The following is an 18,356-nucleotide window of genomic DNA, read 5'->3' as shown; positions in this document are numbered from 1 at the left end:
ACTTTAACTGCAACAGGCATGTATCAAAAAGGTCAATACAGCAAAAGCCTTTACAAAATCTGGCTCGACATACAAGTCATCCCAAAAATGGCTGTCGCAACAAATTGTAAACAGTTTTATCAACAGTCTTACAGCACTTACAGCAAAATACAAATCAGCCAAAGTAAGAAAAGCACCTGTTATGTTTTTAAAATGTCCCAACACAAACGCAACTTGTGCCACTGTACAGAATCCGAGGACAAAATCAAAGAAATGGAATGTTCAAAGTCACTTGACCATTTTTGTTTCGGTAAAAAAAAAGCAAAAAAAAGCGGTGGTTGTTCCTTACAACAAAAAGGCAAAGGGAGTGGACAGTGCATTCAGAGACAAGCACACCATGCACTTAATGGGAACAAGAGTTGGTTTGGTCACTTAGCATAGTTTGTGCATAGTTATAAGGCATCATCGAGCAGTCCATTAGGTTGCATGTGGCTGTGAGAGACATTCTGCAGAGAAGGAAAAGTCTCGTTCACTAGATCCCAATCAAGGAGAGAAACTACCTCGCCTTCCGCTCGCAGTCACCCCTCCTCCTCTAGATAAGAGACTGGCAAAACCCTGAGGAGTCGAGTTGCGTGGAGTGGTGTTCCTGGTGAGATGCATATGCAGTGAGTAACTCATGTCTAGTGTGGGAGGGATGCTTCCCCAACATAAACCAACACTTCAACATATTAAGACACTCCAGTGTGGACTACTTTCAATACCTTAAAGAGATGAAGAAAATCAGGCTGCTCAACCAGTGCTGTCATGATGTGGAGTGCAAAAACAGTAGCGCAGGTGATGAAGTAACTTATGGCATCTGGTGTGTTTGACAAAGATCTGCTCATGGCTTAAACAGTGAGATGACAGTTCAAACAAGTGGTTCTTCACATCTGTGCTTCGAAGGCAAACCATGGAGCCTACTTGACTGATTTCAGTTCAAGGGAAAGAACAGAGGAGATGCGTAAACAGTCTTTGTAGAGGCAGCAAAAGGACTGGGCTCGTCACATTTTAAAAGTTTTTACATGAGGAAGAATCTTCAATACAAACGCAATATGGCATTACGCTTAGTCTTAGGAGGGTCTCGGCGTGAATACTCCAGTTTACTGTGTCAATGCAAGTCATTCTTCAAATGTTTGTTTCCAAATGGCACTTCAAAACACCCCAAAGTGTGGTCGTGTTCATATACTGCTTTCCCCTTAAGTCCACCCACCAAAGTGGTGTGTTCAGTCGGTAATGCCAAACTACAGTGAACAAATAAATAAAGGAAAGCAAATAAAAGAAAATACAGCAGTAGCCAAATGAGGTATCTATGTATTGCTATATGCCATAAAGAGGAATTAAAAATTAAATAAATTAAATAAATCAGTGGTTTTATCAATGGGAAGCAAAGCAACAAAACATAAAAAAGCAGTTGGGATCAGGTGGGCTGTCCCACCTGCCCACAGAGGCTGAGGTCAAAGAGGAACGTCAGGATTGGCTGCTTCCCTGAGGTATTTCTTTGGAGCTGGTTCCTTCTGTCGTTCCTGTACTGTCCCCATCTTTTGGGACAGGTGTGGGAAGCTCAGCCTCCTCAGAGGCAGACGTTTGTTCCTGCAACAGGCCGCCCCAGCTGGCCTTGTTTAGCCCCATGTGGCCCAGCATGGTTTGGGACAGACGGGTGTCAGAGAAACGTGCCCACTCTGCGAAAAGCGGCTCTGCCACATATGTCATGAAGCCTGGGGAGGAGAATATTGACAGTTTAAACTGCATATGAGCTGAACATAAACACTAAACAACTGTGTACTTGCCTATTTGAATATTTCCAACACTATTTGTCTCTCGATTGCAAAGTGGACTGACTTCAAGATTGTGTTTCTTTTCGATGTCACCTGCAGCAAACAAAAAACTCCATGTTAATATAAATCCATAAAAGTATACCATAATTAAAGTATAATTTTTCCACAACAAACCTTGCTGGAAGAACTCTTCTGTCACTTTCTCACTCCATTGTTTGCTTAGCTCCCACGGCCTGCAGGGGTTACAGATGTCTGCACATTTGAGTGCCATCTGGGAGAGGCGAGAGGAGGCTGTTAGCATTGTATGTACACTTAATGAGTGATGTATTAAATAAATGACGTTATATCTGACCTGCAGGATGAAGTGTCGATGGCTTGCATTGCTCAAACACAGACTTTGCTGGTCCAGATGGAGGCGGAACCGGGACAAGTACTCATTCTGTTGACTGATGTCAGTGGCCAATATCAAAGAGCCCAACTCCCGCTCCAAACCCAGGCTGAAGTCCACAAAGACAAAGAAATCACACAGTTCAATAGATTGGTGTTTAAAACATTTCTGTCATTATCGTCTCTATACAGACCTTTTTTCAGGAGGCAGATGTGAAAACAGCCCCGTCTCTCTGAGCAAGCCCACAGCAGATTTCCAGTGATGATTTTCAAGAACAGAGGTATTCTACACAGCCATACAAATAAAAGTCACGTTTTAGACAGTGCTTCCTTAAAACCTCAACAAAGAGAATGTGTCGTTTCTTACCCTGTAGAGAGAAGCTAAATAGTGGTCTGTCTTAATAAGAAACGGCTGGTTGACCCCAGGATGGTCCAGGTCATGAGTGGCAGCTGCAAGCAGCCCCAGTATGATGTCGTACGAAGTCAGAGACTTTGCGAGCTGCAGTGAAAAGTCAAAGACAGGTAAGACATGCGTTGAAACTGATCTGCCGCATATATTGAGTTCAGGGGAGAGTTGGACCTTGGGCTCTCTCAGGTAGCAGTACATGGCCTGTGTGACATCTGCAGCATGGACAGCGTTGTGGTAGGGGTTGTCACTGTGGTAATCCTCTTGCACCATGACCAGAAACCTCCAAAGTTTGACCATGTCCAGCTGAAAAAGCTCCACCAGACCATACTGGTTCAGGAGGTGGAAGGTCAGGGTGATCAGGCTGTTTCCTGGAGACAATGCACTTGAGTTAAATATAGGCATATCTGATGCAAAGCTTTTATGTCGGAGCAAAAAGATCATAGCACTAACAGTATTTTAATTTATTTCAGATTTACTTACCATTTGTCAGTCTATCAAATAGAAAAATATCAAAGTTCCAGTTTCCAACTTTATCCAGCATGCACTGCGAGAAGAAAGCAAAACAGAAACATAATGAATACCAGGATTAGTTGTAGTTAGTTAGTAGTAGCTTGTGTTTTGTGGATTTAAGGAGATGTCATACTCTGGCCTGTCCAGTGTAGTCTTCATCAAGGATGTGTAGAGGCATCTGCTGGGGGATCCCCCGGAGCACTCGGGACGAGTGCAGGTATCTCTGGAAACTCAGCAGTCTGTGGACTCTGTGCTCTGGAGCGGAGGCCGCTGTGGAGCCACATCCCAAGCGAGCTGCAGTGAAACAATGCAGATCTTTATTAATAACGCTTATGAAAAGCCTGTCGGGAATTCTGTGCTGTGCCACAGGCTCATGGGGCTCACAGAGTCATTTGGATCACACAGGCAGGAGGGGATCTGACACCAACTCCGCGATATACAAACAGTGTCTGCTGACACAGCCGCCCACTCACAAGCCTTTGGTCTGGATCACACAGCAAACACACACAGAAGCACTGGGTCTGGAGAAACTGTGGCTATCGTCTGGAAACACTGGTTGAGTTTGGGCCACTTTTGGTCAGAATGTCCACACACACATAGACTTTGTGGGTAGTTAATGAGGTAATGAAATGGCTTTTAGACAAGATTTATGTAAGGACACTTTTGATCTTTATCATCATGTGAGAAAGCAGTGCACAAACCCGGACAAAGCGTCCTGTTTGAAAATCCTATTTGTTAAAAACAAGCTGATGGGGGGGCCATTGTTCATACTTACTGTGAAGAGTTCGGAAGTCGATGCACAGGTATGGGTGGGAGCTCCTTCGTTCCGGTTCAAATCCAACCTGACTTCTGACTCTCACATCTCCTAGAAGAAATCAGCACTTATTCCCTCTAAAGCCATGCTGTTTTCAGTGTAAGCTGTGCTAGGCCAAGTAGTGTTTACAGATAAACCTTAAGACTTCACTGTAGCTTGTGCTGCTTATGTGCCACTTGCTTTACCACAGGATAATGACAGTTACTTAGTAAATCACATCATTAAACAACCCACGTGACATTTAAAAACTGAAGGACACTTTTTCAAAACATTTTATGCTCTATCTGAGACTCTGTTGGTGTCATTCAGAGCAAAACCAATAAAACCTATATTTTAGCCCACTTTTTGGGGGGAGTAGAAACGGGCAAATAAAGATTTGTAAAAACTATTTGACCCAGCCCTGCTGTATGATATACAAATGCAGCTACACACAGTCACACACTCCCACATACCAGAAGAGAAAATTCAAACGGACAGACGAGTCGATCAAACAGCTGAGCATGCAATGCCATGTCAGAACGGTCTGCTCTAGATTAGTACTGATAGGCATTGAGTGATCTAGAGTCTTCTATGGCTGTTTAGTAGTCAGGCAAAGGAACAGGGACAGGCTGGAGCTCTGGACTGGAGTCGGCGGCTGCAGTCAGCAGCGAGAGCAGAGTGAGCTATGACACTGATGCAGTAAAATGCGTGTTTTTCAGGCAATTTTCTACACAGCAAGACTTCATGTGGAAATATTTTACCAAGTTGTCAACAGTGCAATGGTCTATTTTTCAGCAGGGCTTTAGTTGTGTTGAATGTGTATTAGATTTGAAATCAGAGCAGTCACACAGGTATGTCCCCTCGACCAGTGCATTACTTACTTGCAAACAGCTGTTTGAATACTACACAAGCCCCTATCAAAATATCAAAAACTAAGTATTACCATCATTTCAGGCCAATGGGTTTGCATTATTTCAATGTGCCGCAAGTGTTTTGTCGTTCGACGAGAGAGATCCAGCATGCTCAGTGGTCATAGTCGCGTGCCCGATAGTTGTAACCTATATACCATCTGCAGCTGCATGTGCCGAGGCCTCGCGTGCCTGTGTGATTAGACTGAGAGTCAATGGGTCCATGTTTCCCCGTGGTGCATTAGTGCTGATGCTCTCGGGTGGATGTAGGTCATGTCATTATAACTGATGTGGCGAAAGCTTTGACTCCAGCTATCTGAGCGCAAATCAGCATTTACTTGGCAGACTAAACGCCAGTGAGCACTAGTCCGCTTTAGCGTGCCTCTCCACCACAATTTAATAAAAAATGGAGACAGATGCTTTATGCTGCTGGTGCATCAGAATTCTGTGTAGACGATACTTATTCAATACAATTCTAGAGAACAGAATTTCATAGCCGCAGTCATGTGGCTGCAAAAAAGTGGCAAAACACTTATTTGTAGCCATATGGTACTAGGTCTTGTTCAAATATAACTAAACAAACACAGTGTATGGTAAACTGATTCAAACACAGAGCACTGACAATTATATTGAAAAAAAGCAGGCCAGCTCTGTCAGACTCCATCATTGATGTCTGGCAAAGCAAAGAGCCTTTTACAACGCAAAATGGGTCTGCAAGTAGGACTGGGTACCGTTTAACAATACCAGTATGGTATTGAGAGAAAAAAATTAGGTACTACTTAGGGCTGAAAGATATATCGGTATTGTATCGATATCGAGACATTGAAAACATTAAAATTGAAAAAAGCAAGATATAAACAATATAGATTTTCATCAATAAAACTGCACTCTTTATTATTATGTTTTTATTTTTCTGAAAAATGCTTGGTTTTCACCTAACCCATAGTTATATCATATCGTATCGATAGAGATATGAAATTTTGTCCAAATCGTTCAGCCCTAGTACTAATGGTATTGAGAAAAAAAAAAATGTTATGTCTTTAGAGACCAAGTGCTTGTTGGGTCTAGGGACAGCACTGAAGGAAGTTACTTTGTTTTATCTCAAATAAATGATACACATTTAAAACAAACAGTCTTTTGTGGAGTAAAAGACTACATTATTGTTCTGGTTTTGGTTCTGCATGACAAATATTTTAGTACAGGTATAAAAAAAAATTTTTTTAAAGTAGCATTCCGGTGTTGGTACCGAAAACCAAGTATTGTTAAAGTATCGGTGTCCGGAACGGTACCCAGCCCTATCTACAACATAGACCCACAACACAATGCACAACAATGATAATTCATCAGTTTAATTGGTCAACGTGAATGTGAAAACACACTGTATATGACATAATGCTGAATTGCAGCAGACATCATAACTTCACAGGGCCCTATAATGTTTAAAGTGATAGTCTCTAAGATTGCTAAATGAGGAGACCTGAAAGCCACTAGAAACCACTCCCAGCTCCTAAAGTGAGGAGAGAGTGAAACAGAAACCATAAAGCTCCCTCCCTCTTCGGTTCCGGTTTACAGGAAAGCTTGTCCCATTGGTTAAAGCGATGGCACTGGGGATTCTGATTAGTGTTTGGGATCAGAAAAAGGGAGGGACTTTGGAAAAAATATTAATATTCAAATAACATGTATTACGTAAAATTGCAGGGCAAGGCGCTCAATTATAAGCAATCTTTCACATTTGTAAAACATTTAAAGTTATAGAGTCACTTTAATGTAGATCGAGGCAGGTGACATTTATAATGTTATTACGGTCATTGTTGTGGGGTCAACAGCCTAGTGACAAATATAATTGACCAACATTTGACAACAAAGTCTTTTGAATCTTTCATTGAATTTGTAGATTTTCCTTTTGAATATTTCTTTTGAAAACACAGAGGGAAATGTCTGTCTGGGAATAATCACTGTCTAGAATCAGTAAGTCACCAATAACATGATGACGCAACGATTTGACAAATATTCAACTTCGTGTCTGTATTCACACCCAGTTGTGCCTGTTTGGGTTGGGAGGTGCGCGAAGCCAGTCAGCGAAAGTACAGTACTAACCATTAGTAAAATACTTACCTAGCATACGAATGTACAGGGCTGTCTGGTCTGAGCTGTCATAGGAAATGGCCCCTCGCCTCTGTTCAGAAGAAACAAAAACAATACGTGAAAATGCTATTTCAAAACGACATGGTTGTGTTCCTGCAGATGATCCTAAGCATGATGAAAATGACTCTGATCATGACTCAGTGTTGTGCTACAGCGTGTTTTAGTCAACGCTTTGAGAACGCACACAAACTGTTGAACTGATAAAACGTGTTCTAGCTCCATATCATCAGCCCGATATGGCACTCGCACCGCTGCTATCAGTCATGTGAGAAACACATGCCTTATCTACACTCCAGACGCTCACAGGCCTACTGACATGCAGTCATACACCATCCCACAAATAGAAACCTATCACAGATCTGACGAGAACTTTTATGAGTAAGTATTTTGCTCATAATTCAATAATGTGTTTGCGATGATAAAAAGTAAGCGGCGTGGAACATAACAGACTTGTTATTGAAGTACTAAATTAAGGAACTTGAAATAAACTACTATTTTAGGAGTGCAGTGCAGGCCTCACGGAGCATTTATTACTTTGCGTTCATGAAGACAGATTGGTTGAAGAGGTAAGCCTACACTTGGATCAACCTTGGGAACAGACTAAAGATCATATCAAATGACACGATGAATTATGGGGAGTTATATTTAAAATAGGACCCTCTTTACAAGAACAAACTTGATTACAGTGAACCACGGCTCATCATAATAAAAAGGAACTTGTTTATGCGGGAAAAAAGGTGCAACTTGTTACACCCATTTGCAATATTTCTTTCATTTTTTAATTCAAAAACTTTATTAAAAGCCCTGACATTACGCCGCTTCAATCGTTATTAGGTGCACAACATGATACTGTGAACTTTCAAACACGTCTTTAAATTTTTTATGTCTATGGCGTCATTAACGGTGCACCTGAGTAGGAGCCAGCTGTCATCAAGCGCTGTTGTTTATTAAAAGAGACTGTGGCGGGGCATGTGCGAGCAGGCCCCCCAAGTGCACACGCTGCTGCTTTGAGCTACACTGCAGCGTTGGCTCACCTCTCCGTGCACTTCAGAAATCCTGGCCCCCATCCAGGACAAGTCTCCACTGTGTCCACTGGGGCTACCCTCAGTTCGGGTTTCCCATTCCACTGACGGGCCGCATGACTGTCCACAAGGCTGCGGGATGACTTATAGGGGAGCTTGACCATGCTCTCAGACTGGCTGACTGTGAGATTAGGGGTGAATCAGGGGACTCCCAGTCGATGGACACTCACATTTTAGTTGGATAATAAGTCGAATAAGGTAATACTTGCATTTTGGGGGGGCCGACAAATAGTTATACTGTAAGCCATAGAAATAAAACTGATCAGTCAAAATATGTTTAGGGCCGTGTAATGGGGAAAGAAAAAAGTGACACTAAAGCACAATAATAGCACACACCGATGAATCTTTTTGATCAAGGGCCACATCCTGAAACATATTTGAAGGCCATCAAGTCATGCAGAAAAATTCCAGGTCACTATCTGATAAAGACGAATTTGGCAGCACTCCTTGTACTCTCGGTCAAAAGGACAATATTTCAAATGGTTTCAAGTGCATTTAGCAAGTTTTATAGCACTCAGCACCTTATTTTCCCCCCATTTTTCTAAAGTAATACAGTACTTTTCACACAAAATAAGTTGTGTTTCAGGTTTATTGTTGGGTGTTTTAATACTTAAGTACTTTCTAAGTCATTTTAAAGCTTCAGAGTGAGTTTCTGTGGCATTAAAAGGTCTAAATTATTGCAAAGATTGTGATTGGCTTATTGCATCCCTCATGAAGAGTTGGCCACTGGTGAAGACTTTATTCTAGCAAAGCTTCATTAAGTCAAGTACACTAATGTTATACCACAAACAACTTGTCCAAATAAAGAGTAATACAGAGTCAACAGACGTGGGATTTTTTAATTATTTGATCAATACAGCGTTGCCCTGTAAAATATTTTAGCACAATTTCGTGATTGTTTTTGTGTGTGTGTGCATGTTTGTTTCGGGATGATAACACTAGTGCTGCTGAAGCTCTGTATCCAGGAGCTAATAACAGCTGTGAACCATCACAAACACAAACACCAGTACAAGCTTTCAGCCCCATTACTTCATATGTAAAGGATTAGTTTAGAGTCCACACACACTTCACACCGTTTCTTTTCCAAGATCATGACAGCAGCCAATTCAAAGCTAATATTTTACCGGCTAGCAAACAGTTTGACTCCGGGTGGGTAATCTGCAAAGCTGTATTTTAGTGTCAACAGGCCTCTCTGTTTACACACAGCACTGGTGGTTGGCGAGAGTGTTATACATTGTGTGTGTGCATGTGACACTGGGGGTGTTTGGATCGATGGGAACATTAATGACAAGTGCATACTGCTGGTAGCCCTAAGCTGGAAATGGACGGTTGACCAGCAGTACGGCCAACTCTTCCCAAACAAATCTTTAAGACCGAGCTTACAGCCAACACGCACTTTAGAAGGACTCTTGGCTCTTAAGTGGACACTGGTGTCTACTCCCATGTGTGCGGCTGAAGGAACAAATGGCAGAGCGAGGCTAACTATATCAGATGTTGCTGAACAACACGGGAGCGTCCTTCAAACGCCCAGACCAATACCAGAGAATGAAGCAAGACAAATACTCCAATGTGTGTTGATAACAATATTCACATTGTCTGTTACCATGTACTAGAGCAGCACTTGATAATTCAATCCACAGTACACAGTGCAGCCCCAATGGCTCATGGCACATATAGGGAGTGAGGTTTGGTAATAAGGGAGGAAACAAACCAAAAGGCCAAGTTGAGGACATAAACTTCTGTTTTAGATTTCGATCCTTTTTATCACAAATTTTCATCTATTTAAATGACTCCTCGGGCAGCAGTGTTTACAAGCTTTTGCATAGGGCAGAGACAAATGGAGGCTGTACAGCTGCCTCTTCTTAGAAATCAGACAGCAGCAACTTCAATGTCTTTAATCAAATATAAACCATTTCCTCCAGCTCTTACCCAGAACAGTTGTGATAGCCCTGACCTAGTTTAATAGTGCATCCATACACACATGGCTTTCATCCCTTGACCCATCTCATTTAAAATCTACACAATGAATTAGATTTAATGTGGACATTTCCTGTGCTATTCCATACATGCAAAAGACCCTGCCATTTCAGTACAGTAGACAGGTGTGGCTCAACAAAAGGATCCAGACCATTTATGCCAGAAAAATTGTAACATGTAGGTCACAAGTTCAACACAGTTTCTAATCTACTCTCAAATACTGTTAAGGAGATCTTCTTTTTCAGAAAGCTTCCAAAAACAAATCTAAAACAAACATCACAATTTTATGAACACACGAGAACGTGTTTTGATGGAGATTCACCTGAAGCTGCACCTGAGTGGTATTTGTTTGCCGCAGCCTGAGAACAAGCCAAATTTCAGTGTCGTTTAGTCTTTTACAACTGCTTGTACAACAGTCCATCCATTGTGCTCCCTGCAGTTCCACCTAAGCTCGTTTACATACGGCCCTGTGCCTTATCTCTGCTGCAGGCTCTGGAGGAGGTCACCAAACTCAGGTTTCTGAGGTCAAGGGTTATGCGATGTCTCCGCGAGAGTCAAATTAGGCCATTTTTACTGCTAACAACATTTGAGGAAGTCGCATGGCTGAAAAACAAATCTGCTTTGAATGTGCGGTCTTTGTGAAATTGTCAAAGAAACAGCTTTACGTATTTTGGGCCGGTGTTTTTGTTTAGCAAAGCTGTACAGCCCACAGGCTAAGTCAAACACTGCAGTAAGATGTGACTGCTCTTAAACCTGTTCAATAAACTGTATTGTGTCATCTGATTTTGTCTCAGCTTAAATGTACAAATGAGGAAGCATGTGTTGTTCCTACAAACTGTCAGAATAGTTACACATAATCCAAACATGTTTCTGTGACTCAGCAGCACAGATGCATAAACTGAATAGTTGCTGCTGAGTTATGACCGCTTCTAGCTCTCAACTGGATGTTTCGGGACATTCCAGTAACGTCAGGGCTGCACACAGGTGGAGCAGGGGTGCGTGCATGTGCAAAGCTCAGGATGAGGCCGACCAGATGGAAGAGTGGTTTATATGTACAGAGCCCACTCTGACACACTCCAGCTGCGCTAACTTTAGGAGTATGAGCGGCTTTGAGGAGAGGGCTCGGCTGAATGGAAGAGCTGCTGCTGTGAGACAAGGCAATGTTGACACCAAAGAGAACAGCATCTGCAACTAATGTTTTTACTGGCAGCTGAAGTGTCATAAAGTGATTTAAAGGTTCTTTTATACAGAGTGCTTTCAGGGGCCTTGTATAAATGTGCTTTAAGCAAAGCTCTATTAAACAAGAGCAGTTAGAAGTGGGGGAAGGGAGGCACTTGTTTCATTTTCTCACTGGCCGTCCACACGACTCAAGAATTTCATTAATTTCAAAGATAACTCCAAGGCTTGTGTCGTCTCCTTATTCAGAAAGAGAATACAAAACCTGGATTTGACGGACACACCTGTACACACAACTAACACGTGTGCTACTGTATTGGTCTTTCATACTAACTTTGCCACATAATACTATTGTATCCACTGCTGGTCCACTTACTGTATACATCCATATTCTCACGGCCGATTGCACTCAACACTGCAGCACAATAACACATTGGTCATGTGACTGGGGCCCCTCACGAAGAAGCAGAGCTCAGTGGGGAAATATTGTGTGTCTAAATGAGGCAGGACACATACGGTTACATTTCTGTGTATAAATAACAAATATGAACCACAACAAGAAAGTCAAACTTTGGCAGAACAAGGGTTAATGTTTTTGTAAGAGATTGTGAAACACCAGGCTCAGAGTCTGAACGGCTCCTTTAGCATTCTTACCACATCCTGAAACTACGTCAATGCGATGGCACTGAGCACAACAAAAAAACCTTATCGCTTCAGTTAAAATCAACAGTTAACTCCCTCAGAGAAAAGCACTGTGGAGCTGCCCTTATCATTCATACAGTGGACGAGACACACAGATATGTGCCCTTCTTGCGCACAAAGCCTGTCACCTTCACTTGGAGCCAAACATCACAAAGACTGATCTGGGCGACTGGCCGACTGTCACTGGACTCAGACAAACATCTCGTTTTAGAATGAGCAGTTTTTCAATCAATACTTTGCAACTTTTCTAGATTACATGTCTCAAATTGATTTTTTCAAAGTTTAAATTACTCAAACTTCACAAAACAAAAACAATAAAAAAAAACAATATTTCAGCATGACAACAGAAGAGTAATGCGTTAAACTTTGAAATACCCTTTCCACAAACTGCCTCAGGCACACAAAACGCGAGGATGACGTGTTTAAAACAAAGACACTATAGCAGCAATACATGACCAGTCAACCATAAAGGTGGTTATCTCAACCAACTGAAATACAATGCTCATACAATGGTACCTTCATGTGAATGGAAAAGCAAAGCACATCTTCATTTTGACAAGTGTTATTGTGCGAATGTTCCAGTGCTGCTCAAAAGAATCCCATACAAACATTATCTCTACCTAAATAATAATAATGCATTGATTCAGGCACCAAAGTATTTTAAATCTACACCAAATATACAAATACCTGTAGCCGCGCAGGAGTAGATCATCTGTGTCAAACAACTATGTGCAATTATCCAACTTACTGTATATGGATGGGGCCCACTATAGAGAGCTGGCTTCAGGGCTGAGGAGTTATTTCTTGTCTGGCTAATGCGCATGAAGCCTTACTTGGGAGTCAGGTTAATAAAAATGTATTGCAAGTCAGCCAATGCCTGGATAAGCATCAACATTAGCATCAGAACTGGCGGGAACTGAAAATAATGGATCAACAACACGCCACCAACATGCTCTCCTACCTAAAACAAAAGCTGCTTTGTAATGTGCCCACTGATTAATGTCATTTCTACGCCTCTCTCACTGCATATTTACACCTAATCATAGGAATTCTTAACTTCATTGTGACATATTCTTCTTAGAGCCTGTTGTGTGCTCAACTCCACTCTTTCATCCTCTGTTTACCAGGGGAAATGTCTCCATTTGTGAGGCAGGGTAGGGGGGGAAAGGAAAGTGAGCAAGCGGAACAAGATAGTCAGTGAAAGAAAAGAGACTGAGACTTTGGCCATCTGTGAGTTTGGTCTGAAGCCAAACCACTGCCCACAGAGCCCATGCACATGCCTAACTGCCTCTTTCTGCAACAAGGTCCAGCTTTACTTCCACCAACAACAGGCTAGAAGAGGAACCACACGCAAAACACTAGAGCCACTAAGGACAAATGCCTCTTCCTCCGACGATTTTATTCTCACATCATTCTCATCTTATACTGTGCCGTACAGAAAGTGTGGTTCCAGCTCACACTGTATTCAGTTCTGGTCAAATCTATTGCCAAACAAGAACAATGGAGCACACCTCCCACTTGCAAAACAGAAATGATCTCTTATGTGATGAAACAAAAACCTGTTGAGAGGGAAGCGCAGGAGTTTATGAAAGATGTCTAGTGTCTTGAATTAGGACAAAGAAGGCTTATATTTGCCATGCAATCGTCTCTGCGCGGTAATGTGCTACTTAAACTTGGCCTCCGGACAAGGAAGTTGGTGAAAGGTTCAAACACTGGACAGAAGTCATTGCAGCAGTGAATTCAAAGTGCAACAACAAGCAATTCAAATAATGAGAAAGCTGCTGAATTACCGCATTGAGACCACTATACATTGGCGGCCTGTGCTGTCCGAGAGGTTCAAAGTGGACACACATGGATGGCTATGTGGAGCAATGCCCTAAACAAAGTGCTAATGAACGGCCTATTGAAAACAACATGAAACAGATGGGGGCCGAAAGCTTTGCATTTTATCAGGTGAGGACATGACAAACAGTGCCGCTGCAATCCAGTGCTGGAGTCAAGCCACAATCAAGTATTAACTTACACCTCAACGGCTTAATAATTGAAGAGCCGACATGTGTTGATTAACTTGTTCACATTACTTAATAAAACTCATATTCGCCTTGCAGGGAAAGTGACCAAAAGTCAGTGAAAAGCTACCACAGAACCCTGCATCAGAGACATTGTTTGATGAATGCTGCTACCTTTTCTATTTACTCAAAAAACTTAAAAACAAACTTACCAGCTACACTTTTCCAACAATGATTTATGTTTCTTCTGTTGATGTGTCTAGACATGAAAACATGCATAACACACACTAGTGCACTGTAGTTGATCATTGTGGCTCACAGTACTCCTCTTTTGGGTGCACTGTAGGGCTGCACAGTTGTTGCAATTTTACTTGTATTGCAATTAGATTTACGATTTATGTTTGTTTGTTTGTTTTCATCACAATTCAGTTCACAGTGTATATCTCAAACACATTCAGAGGCTTTAACATTTGAGAGAAGACACAAAAAATATAAACAGTCCCTCCATTTCATTTCAGAGCAGGTTTGTGGATGTCTGAACATTGTAAGCTGTTTGTTTAATGGCATATTTTGTTGTATGTGTAGGACATTGTACCTCCTAAACAATTGCAGTTTACCATGTTAATTGCAACCATTTAAATTGCAATTTTGATTGTACAGCACAGCCCTTTCGGCCGCTGTCCCCCATCCCACCTGTTCAGATTAACATTTTCAAAGCTTTTCATTAGTACCAACTCATTTCTAAGTTTTAATCTCTCAAATCTGTCCCACCACATCTCAGAACTTGTCGCTGAGGTGGTCACTTCTAGCCAAAAGTCAAAACTAATTCTTGTGGTATCCTCCTACAGTGCTGGTACTGGCCAAACCATGGGGGCTTTATCTTGACTAAACACCACACAAATGCAGTGTGTGTGTGTGCGTGTGTGTGTTCTTGTAATCATGACATTGTGAGGACCAGTTTGAGTATTTAACAGAGTGAGGACATTTTTAGAAAGTGAGGACATTTTGGTTAGTTAGAAGGTCCCGGGTTCGATTCCCACCTAGACGGGGTCTCTCTGTGTGGAGTTTGCACGTTCTCCCTGTGTCTGCGTAGGTTTCCTCCGGGCACTCCGGTTTCCCCTACCACTAAAAACATGTACAACAGGTTCCCTTCTGGGACCAGGACTTCCCTGAAAAAGAGATTCTTAATCTCAGTGGGACTTTCCTGGTTAAATAAAGGTCAACAAAAGAAAATAATACATTTGAAGGACTGTTTGAGGGTCAAGATGTGGTTTTAGGGTTATGGTTAGAATTAGGTTGAGATTAGGGTTAGGGTTAGGATTAAGGTTAGGGGTTTAGGGTTCAGAGTTAGGGTCTGGGTAATACATTGTGTCTAAGAGTGTCCCCACTAAGACAGCAGTACAAGATTGTGTGTGTGTGCATGTGTGTGTGTGCTGTGACAGATAAGAAAATGTTGTGTGCATGTGTAAATGAGTGAATGTGCACAGTGTGTTGAGGCTTAGATATCCAACAACCACCTGCAAGATTCCTGTGGATTACTCATGTTTTTGACAACAAAAAAAAGAAAGAATGAGCGGGCACAGTACACTGCTGTTTAATACGTGAATGATCAAAAGTAGGGGAAGGGATTATACCTGTGACAGTTGTCTCGGATCAGGAGCCCCGAAGAGAGAAGAGCTTGAGCTGAAACTTATGGCTCCCCTCCGGCTGAGGACATGCTTGGGAACCGGCCTGTCCAGAGGCAAAACCGGCAGCTGATAACATACTTCCATTGAATAGTCAGAGTCTGAGTCAAAAATGGTTAAAAAATAAAATAAAAAATGGGGAAAGCGCCTGGTGACAGCAAAACAAAACAAACGTAGCGCAGAATTGCTGATAATAATAAAGAAGAGTGTTTCAAAAAATCCTTTCAATAACACGATCTGCTCAGAGTGTTTGTGTTCATGATAAGCGACTCAAAACTTGTCCCGATCGCCTTCATTGATGTCGCGTCTCGTCTACTGCTACCCCCACCTTTGGTATCGTTCTGTGAGGGAAAAGATCATGCTGCTGCTGCTGCTGCATTAGCCCCTTTCCTTCTCATTTCACTCAAATCCGGGGCCCACGAACAACGGCGAGACCTTGTTGTCATTTTCGAGGTCCCTAAAGAAACGCTTCCTCATTTTATTTCAGGGCAGCAGCATCAAAAAAAAAAAAAAAGGAAAGGAAAAGAAAAACCCAGTCCGTTCATTCGAGGCGCTTGTAGATCCGCATATCGCACCTCCCGAGACAAAAACAAAAGGCACGACCACTTTCCCAAAAAATAATATCAACATATCATACTGTATGTGCACCGGGGCAGGCGGGCAGATGAAGAAGCGATGGCTGCTGCTCCTCCAGGATGTGACCAAGCGACACGACCGACCGATCTCGGGGAGAAAAAAAAAAGAGAAGGACTCACACCCGGCGGCGAAACGGCATCAACGCGAAGGGCTTCTCCGTCTTTTTCGGCAGCTGCATGGCGATGGTGAAGGGGGTAGTTAAAGCCCCCCCAAGTGTCTGGCTCAGAGAGAGAGAGATAGAGAGAGGGGGGTAGAGAAAGAAGAAGAAGAGAGGGGAACCCCGACGTTCATTGCGCTCGCTGCAATGCAACCCCGCCGCCTTCCGGACAGAAATAAAAACCACGGGGGCGCGCGTAACCTAAAATGGCAAAAAAAAACGCTGAACTAAATTACGCACGCACACCCCTAAAACTACCCGGCTATCGCGCTTAACATCTGCCTACTCTATGGGTTTTAAAGCAAACACATCATCACCTGCCAGAGACGGTGCTGTTGAAGCAAAGCAAATAACGCCCTTGTGGAAAAAGCGGCCAATCGCGCCCAAGCTGCAGCTGCAACCCTGTCTGTGATTGGGGAGAGGCCCCGACGATGTTTACAACGGGCCCCGCGATTGGCCGTGCCGCCGGGGCGATCCCAAGACCTATATGAGCAGTCGTTTGCAGACGGCGTGGACTTTCTCAAGGGTATTCCTCACAACGGGGCTTGCCCTGCAGCGAGCGGTCCACATCATTGCCTGTGATTACCTTCCTCTCATGAGTCATACTACTTGGGAGCTCAGTCTCACTACAGTTGGAAATACAGGCTTTACAGGCTGCGAGATGCTTTTTGTAGAGAGATGGTGGCATTGTTAAAGGCAACCCAGGCAGTGGCACTTCTTTGTTGTCAGTGTGATGCCAGGTGCATGTTTATGATGGCCTGAACACTTTTGGCTGTTTTGTGTTTAATTGTTTTTCCCCCTTAGATCCAAAACCCCTTGATATTACCGGGCCAAACCGTGGACAGCAGTGTGCTCTTGAACAATAGATGTGCCATGGCAACACTCAGTGCCCATGAAGCCATAATCCCCTCCCATTTCTATGGCTTTTCAATCCAGCTCCCCACTATCACGCCCCCCACAAAGAGCTTCTGCGTCCTTCCCAAACAAATGGTGATATTACTAAACAAACAATAACATGTCATTACAAAGGGAGATCTGCAATACTGGAGGGTGTGAGGCGAGTATTGTAAAGTACATGGTTCAAATACAGTGAGTATTTCTGCACTCTGTTTGTGTGGACTGAATAGGAAATACAGTATGTCATATACTACCATTTGTTCATAATCGGAGTCACTTAATCCATCCACAAGGGGAAATATATTTTTATTACAGACAATATCTCAACCAAGCAAGAACTTCTAAACAACGTATGATAATCCAGGCCTCATTAAACTTCACTCATCCCATAAGAATAAAATAAGAAAATCCTAATTTGAAATGGTGTGATTTTCTTTGTATATACAGAGAGGATTTGCAAAGTGCACTTATATTGTAATGTGTAGAGTGTGTTTTCCACAAACTACAGGGCATTGTTATTGGTATTACTGATCTGTATAGGACAATATCACCACACGACATTCATATTAAGGCCACTATTACATCTAAACAGAATATAAAAATATAAAGGACCAAACCACTGCCTTGGCTAAATCTATTTAAGCAAACATGAATTGAGAAGGTCAGTAGAACTAGTATTATACTCAGTTTGCCAAGCTGCTGTTGCCAGACAACTCGAAGTGCTTGATCTGACATATGACTACGTCAATAAAGCTGCAGACTGCAGAAGACAGCACACACTTCACATTCAGTCCTCTAAGTGCACATTTGGGACCATCTAAATGATACTTGAGGGGATTTTCTAATTAATTCCTTGCACAGCTATTGGCTCCAGTCACACGCACGCACAAACTTTATAGACATGTCCATTTTGAGAAGGGGGTTTGAGGAGCTAGAAGGAGGTAGCAAACCCTGTGAGGTTTCATCCTAGAGCCACTGGAATGGGACAGAAACAAGGTAAACTGCATACTTGCTCATTCCCTTTGGGATCCTGGGCTTGAAATGTGCTTCTGAGGCTCCCAGTGCCCCACATCCCAGGCTCCAGCCCGAC

General features: G+C 42.6%; 1 protein-coding gene across 2 annotated transcripts; it reads right to left on the bottom strand.

The window, feature by feature from the left end:
- Positions 1-28: 28 nt before the first annotated feature.
- pde7a (phosphodiesterase 7A) lies at positions 29-16,707 on the bottom strand. Of its 2 annotated transcripts, XM_079575867.1 has the most exons (12): positions 15,526-16,707; positions 6,916-6,976; positions 3,875-3,964; positions 3,233-3,393; positions 3,070-3,133; positions 2,761-2,957; positions 2,548-2,679; positions 2,375-2,466; positions 2,146-2,290; positions 1,968-2,064; positions 1,806-1,886; positions 29-1,733 (listed from the first exon to the last, which is right to left on the bottom strand). In XM_079575867.1, exons 1-12 carry the CDS (start codon positions 15,661-15,663, stop codon positions 1,486-1,488), a joined length of 1,506 nt encoding a protein of 501 aa, XP_079431993.1. In that variant the 5' UTR covers positions 15,664-16,707; the 3' UTR covers positions 29-1,485. The 2 variants fall into 2 exon arrangements, with proteins under 2 accessions (XP_079431993.1, XP_079431992.1); XM_079575866.1 differs by having other exon boundaries at positions 1,594-1,886; positions 3,875-3,961.
- Positions 16,708-18,356: the final 1,649 nt, after the last annotated feature.

Source organism: Gobius niger (assembly GCF_951799975.1).
Source record: "Gobius niger genome assembly, chromosome: 18".
NCBI lineage: Eukaryota > Metazoa > Chordata > Actinopteri > Gobiiformes > Gobiidae > Gobius > Gobius niger.
Note: the sequence above shows the minus strand (reverse complement) of the source record. Positions and strands in the feature narration are given on the sequence as shown.

Bases quoted from the DNA above. Each gene is read 5' to 3' on its own strand.
- pde7a (XM_079575867.1), bottom strand. From the start codon at position 15,663: ATGGAAGTATGTTATCAGCTGCCGGTTTTGCCTCTGGACAGGCCGGTT. The intron at 2,467-2,547 runs GTAAGAAACGAC...ATGGCTGTGTAG, and splicing joins ATTTAGCTTCTCTCTACAGG to AATACCTCTGTTCTTGAAAA. The intron at 1,734-1,805 runs GCAAGTACACAG...TCTCCTCCCCAG, and splicing joins TGTTGGAAATATTCAAATAG to GCTTCATGACATATGTGGCA.